Source organism: Delphinapterus leucas, chromosome 20 (assembly GCF_059928025.1).
Source record: "Delphinapterus leucas isolate spDelLeu-1000000601 "Yukka" chromosome 20, BTC_Dleu_Yukka2, whole genome shotgun sequence".
Classification (NCBI taxonomy): domain Eukaryota; kingdom Metazoa; phylum Chordata; class Mammalia; order Artiodactyla; family Monodontidae; genus Delphinapterus; species Delphinapterus leucas.
In genome coordinates, this window is record NC_143148.1 from 15,117,879 (window position 1) to 15,124,298 (window position 6,420).

The window sequence follows — 6,420 nt, forward strand, 5'->3', positions numbered from 1 at the left end:
ATCATTAGTATAAACCCTGAGATGATTGACACGGGCTTGTTACTACTAATAAAAGACACTCCTTTTATTACTTCTGTCGCTCTGGAAGTTACAAAGGTTTAAGAAGCTCTGCACCAGGAATCAGGCAAGAAGATCAAATATATATATATATCTTTATTTATTTATTTATTTATTATTTTTGGCTGAGTTGGGTCTTCATTGCTGCACACGGGCTTTTCTCTAGTTGCGGCCAGCGGGGGCTACTCTTCGTTGCGGTGCACAGGCTTCTCATTGTGGTGGCTTCTCTTGCAGAGCACGGGCTCTAGAGCACGGGGGCTTCAGTAGTTGCGCCACGTAGGCTCAGTAGTTGTGGCTCATGGGCTCTAGAGCACAGGCGCAGTAGTTGTGGTGCATAGGCTTAGTTGCTCTGCGACATGTGGGATCTTCCCGGACCAGGGCTCAAACCTGTGTCCCCTGCATTGTTGGCAGGCGGATTCTTAACTACTGCGCCACCAGGGAAGCCCTATATTAATATATCACAATATCACAGATGCCTTCTTAGGTTAGTACCTGTGGGTCTTTCAGCAGCTATCTGGTTCCGGGGCACTGGGCTCTTTGGAGAATTTGTTCTCTGTGCCCTAAACCAGAGGACTGACTGCCCGGACAGTGTAATCTGAGGCTTGCCAGGCTTTGGAGTCTCCTTTCCAAACTTCCTCCTCTGGGTCTCCAGCTGGACTCTTCTGCCATTGGCCTCTTGTGTTTTAGTGTCCCTTGGGGCTCTGGCCTGGGTATCTGCTCATCCTGTCTCCTTGCTGAGAGAGACCACACTGTGTGACAACTTTAGCTACCACTTCTGTGCTGATGGCTCACACAGCTTTAGCTCCGTTCCTGTTCTTGTTCCTGACATGACTCATGTCCATCCTGCTGCCTGCCGAGTGTCTCCCCCTTTGTGTCCCCAACACACCACGTCCTCTTTGCTTTTGCAGTTTTTCTCAGCTGCAGTTGAGATTGGTGACCAGTGTCACCCAGTTGCCTTTGAGATACCACAAAGGTAAGGGTTTTACCCTTACACCTTCTTCACACCCCACAACCAGTTAAGGTACAGGTTCTGCTCTTCTTTACATTGGTCCTTCTCTATCTCACTGTTTCCGTCTTACTTGTGAGCATCATCTTCCACCTAGGTTAGTACAGAGTCTTTCCTTTCTTCTCGCTCCAGGTCACCCACCACATTTCTCTTTCCATCCATTCACTTTCAAACTATCTGTGAGTTCTGTATCTCTTGTAGGCAGTATTACTTTTTTTTGTTTTGCAGTACGCGGGCCTCTCACTGCCGTAGCCTCTCCCGTTGCGGAGCACAGGCTCCGGACGCGCAGGCTCAGCGGCCACGGCTCACGGGCCCAGCCGCTCCGCAGCATGTGGGATCTTCCCGGACTGGGGCACGAACCTGTGTCCCCTGCACCGGCAGGCGGACTCTCAACCACTGCGCCACCAGGGAAGCCTGGCAGTATTACTTTTTTATCCAGTCTAACAATCTCTGCCTTTTTGGAGTGTTTAATCATGTCTTAAATAACCTTATAATTTAATATAGTTTAATGTAATTATTGGTAGGATTGGCTCTATATCTTTTTAGCATTTAGTTTTCTATTTGTCCCATCTGCTTTTGCTTTGTTTCTTTTCTCTTGTGTGTGTGTTTTTGTGCGGATTAACTGAATAGTTTTTAGAATTTTATTTACTTCAATACACCTCTTTGCACTGAGTTTAGTGATTACTCTAGGGAACAATGTCCCTCCTTAACTTTTCACAGTCTGCTTAGAGTTACCATTGTACAGCTTGACACAGAATGTAAGAAGCTCACCACATGCCTTCTAGAGTGTGCTTTCTACACACCCCACTCCCTTGATAGATTTCTCATTGTCTTAAAGTCCATCATTTCATCACTCACAGGCCTCTGTACTCTCTCCTGTAACTGAGTGACTTGCCATCCTTAAAGTCACTGTTTGGCCCCCGTGCCTTTGTTCATGCTGCTCCCTCTGCAAGGAAGGCAGTTTTTCCATCTCTGCAGAGAAGATTCAGCTGCACATATCCCTTAGCTCTGAAGCCTAACTAGACCCTGATAATTTTAGTGGACCATTCACTTCTCTGCATGCCATAGCCCAGATGTCCTGCTGTCACAGCTCTTACCCTTTCACCCTGAGGGCCTTACATATTGCTCTCCCTGCCAGGCTGTGAGCTCCTTGAGGTCAGGTGCCACCCATGACTGTGTCCCCAGCAACCAGGACTGGGTCAGACACAGTCTTCAGTCAATATGTGTTGACCCAAATATAAATGACAGTGGCTTCCAATCCCATCATATATAGTCCAAAGCCAGGAATATAAAAGGCGTCCTAGATAAATGATCATAATAATCTCTGACCTATGAACATTATAAAAAGTCAGAACCATCCACCTCTGCCTACACTTTCCCCACATGACTCAGTGTCATTTCATCTTCAGCAGAGACCTGTGTCATTCAAGGATGTGGTCGTGGGCTTCACTCAAGAGGAGTGGCATAGGCTGAATCCTGCTCAGAGGGCCCTATACCGGGATGTGATGCTGGAGACCTACAGCAACCTCGTCTCAGTGGGTAAGAACAGCTCTGCCACACAATCTAGATTATGCTTGAATGACCACCTTTCCTTTTTCAGTTGCTAAAAGTAACTGAAGTACCTAGAACCTCTGAAGTACCAAATACTTTCTATGTCTCAGACACTGTTGTAGCCACTTTTAAAATATTAGCTCATGTAATCCTCATAAGAGCCTTATATGGTAGGTACTGTTAGTACCACTATTTTACACATTTGGGAACTGAGGCAGAGAAGGTGAAGTAACTTGCCCAGTGTCACCCATGCAGTACATAGCACAGCCAGAGCGGGATTTGAACCCCAGCAGTCTGGCTGCACAGTGTGTATTCCTAACCCTTATACTGTGTGCTTCAGTGAGCTTGGCTTGAGTTTCAGTGGTCCTGGATTACTGCTTCCTTTTGAGTTCTGGACAAAGTGTGTGTACAGTCTCCTCCCAAGTACAGTGTCTGTTGTGTAGCCTTTAATGCTGCCTGAGAAGACCAAGGAGCTCAGTCCAAGGCCTGGATCATTTCCCTGGAACAGGTTATGAAGGCACCAAACCATATGTGATCCTCAGGCTGGAGCAGGAAGAAGCACCATGGATTTGTGAGGCATCATGCTCGGGCTGCCACTGTCGGGGTAAGTATGATAAATCCAGCAAAAGACATACTAAGGGAGGCTGGCACCTTTGGGATTTTGTTCAGGGTCCAGCTTTTAAAAGCCTTAGAGCTTTGAAAGCCACTGGAGACATTTCTCTGAGAGCTTCAGCCTTCTTGGTAACCCTTCAGCCTCCATGCATCCCACCTCCCTGTGTGCTTGCTCCATCTCCTTTTCTCCAGAATCCTTGGCCTCTCTCTTGAGGTTATCAGTACACTTTCTCTTTCACATTCAGGCATTCTTACAAATAAGCTTCTGTGATTCTCTTGTTCTTGCCGATTCCTTCCTATTCTCTATTCTAACAGTTTTTGGGTAAAATGCCCCAGACCTGCCTGCCATACTCAGAGTCTCACTTCCTATCCTTTCCTTAATCCCTTAAGTTATCCCTGAGTCGCTTAATTTCCTGAGTCACAGACGAGGAAGCAGTGAATTCCAGGAAGTGGACAGGGACAGTTGGGTAGTGAAGGAGACGCCTGAGTTTGGACTGTCTTAACCACTTCTATTTAATTTTCAGAATAACTGCCCCTCTCCCATCAGCTGTATAAAATATCTCAACAATAATCTCTGGTATCCTGAGTGTTGGTAACCTACTCTTTAGAATGCCTCTGGACTTCTGCTTCTCCAGTAGAGTCATGAGTTTAGCAAGAAGAGTCAGTGCCATCTGTTTCTGGATCTCTTTATGCCATTTGTACTTAGTGTTATAATCACATGATTGAATTAAATATTATATAAACCCCAAAAACATCCAAGTCATTTCATGCTTCTCCCCAAAATAATGTCTTTGAGATTACCACCATCCAGCTTTCACTGGTTGTAGTAGTAGCAGCAATATCATTAGAATTTCTGGCCAACACTCAGTGTGTGCTCATTTTGTGCCAGGTCTGTTCTCAGTCCTTTACATATATCAATTCATTCAACCCTTACAATACCTGTGAGGTGTTTATTACCAGCCTTTATTCCCCCATTTACAAATGAGCAAACAATCACAGAAAGGTTAAGAAACTTGTCTAAGAACATATAACAAAGTAAGGGACCAAATGGGGATTTGAACCCAGGTGGTCAGGCTCTAGAACCAGTATTTTTTTTTATAATTTTTTGGCCATGCCACGCAGCATGTGGGATCTTAGTTCCCCGACCAGGGATCGAACCTGCTCCCCCTGCAGTGGAAGTGCAGAGTCTTAACACTGGACTGCCAGGGAAGTCCCTAGAACCAGTATTCTTAACCATCACACTCTGGTGCCCTCTGAGGTGAATTTTGCTTCATGAAACTGCTCGTCAACCTTCCTGAAACCATTGTAACCTGGCTATCAACGGCTTTTCTTTTCCCTCTTTCAAGAATTTTATATAATAACTGCCAAAAAATAGTATCCAGTCAGCCCTCCTTTCTAAGTTCTCTGTATCCTCTATTTCCCTGGCTGCAGCCCAGCCTTTTCCTTCCAAGGGACTACTGCATTTTCTGTTTTCCAAACTTGATTCTCTTCTCAATGGTGTAACTCCCTAAAGAAGTCATCCGTTCTGAGACCATATGTTGCTCACAACCGGCCTCTTTGACATTTTGCCACCTTTTGTCCGCCTTGTACCACCTAGGCTCCCCTACCCTCCATTTTACCAGTCTGGATCATCTCCACAGTTATGTCCACTTATCCCTGTTTTTTGTCGAGCAAGAACTGAAGTCATCCTCTTTTTTACTTGCTACCTCCCCTCCACCCCACATGCACACAAGTGCATGCATATATATACCTCACCTTCTCATTCCAGAGTTTTGCTACCATGAGCTCATTTTGAAGCTTCTGTCTCTGTCACCCTAATTGTTCTATGCTTATGTGCTAGTTTTGTTGGTTTTCCTTTGAGAAATTACTTTAAATCTTCCTGTCTACTTTTCATTTCCCACTGACATCTCCTAAAATTGGACCCAAATTACCTCATGCCTGAATGTCTTTAAGTTAGGGGTTCTTAATCATTTTTGTGCCATGGAACTCTTAACCATTCTGGTAAAGCCTAATAGACCCCTTTTTTACATATTGAAAAAAAATAAAACCCATAAGATTACATGAGATACAAATTACTAAAATACAGTAATTACTAAAATAAAGTTAGAAAATGCAATATCAAAACATTAATGATGTTAATGATATTAATGATAATAGTAGATATACTTCCTTATTTATATATTAAATTATGAGATCTCCCATCAGGTCAAATAATTGTCATGATCTCAAAGTAGAGATGATTGTAAACATATTTTGAGAAATCTGTGACAACTATAGTGTGACATGAAAATACCTTATTCACAAACTAGGACAGTTACAGGAGCTAATACTACTGTGTTTTGTTGTTCACATTCATAATCAAAGGAAATGCTCAGTTGTAGTTAGGACAGATTTCTATATACCAAGTTAAGAGTTCCTGCTTTAAATTCTAGTTAGCTTCGTTGATTCCTTCTTTTATCTAGTTCATCTTAGAGCCCTTGCCATTTATATTATTACTAACTAGCTCAACATAAACTCTCTGCTGTAACAGTGCTTGTCAAACTCTTAATATGATAACGAAGCATCTGGGCAACTTGTTAAAATACAGATTCTGATTCTGTAGGTTTGGGGGTGGGGCCCAAGATTCTGCATATCTGCCTACATATCAGTTCTCAGATGAGGCTGATGCTGACCATTGAGAACCATGCATTGGGTAACAAGGTGCTTTATGACATTTAAACCCCTTTCCTCTGTAACAGGGATCAGCAAACTTTGGTCTATAGGTCAGCCACCTAATTTTGTGCATAAAGTTTTATTGGAACACAGCTGCACCCTCCTTACATTTACATACTGGCTGTGTTCTCACCATACAATGGGAGAGTTAAGTAATTGTGACCGAGACCATATATCCCACAAAGCCTAAACTAGTCGCTGGTCCTTTAAGAACATGTTTGCCAACCACTGCTCTATAATATTTTCTCATCTTCAAAATTATTTCTCTCTATCATCTATGACATGTTTCATTACATTTGTGCCAGTTTCTGAATCTTCTATACTCGTATAATACTTTTCCCTGCATTGGTGCCTTTAGTTCTGATTCATGCTCTCTATTCATATACTGTGCACCCTTTAAATTTTTAGGGCATTTCTCAAATAGTTTTATTCCAGGTCATAATAACAGATTCATAAGGAAAGGTTTGCTGTACCTTCTCCAG

The 6,420-nt window shown here is 43.3% G+C and overlaps 1 protein-coding gene across 5 annotated transcripts in view; it reads left to right on the top strand.

The window, feature by feature from the left end:
* ZNF793 (zinc finger protein 793) overlaps positions 1 to 6,420 on the top strand; it is a 51,861-nt gene that overhangs the window by 19,489 nt on the left and 25,952 nt on the right. For 4 of the 5 annotated variants that reach the window (XM_022586379.3, XM_022586380.3, XM_022586378.3 and 1 more), the window contains exons 5-6: positions 2,473 to 2,602; positions 3,123 to 3,218. In XM_022586379.3, the coding sequence (XP_022442087.1) occupies positions 2,473 to 2,602; positions 3,123 to 3,218 (226 nt within the window). The remainder of the gene's footprint in view (positions 1 to 2,472; positions 2,603 to 3,122; positions 3,219 to 6,420) is intronic. The other variant, XM_022586384.3, reaches the window with a different exon arrangement.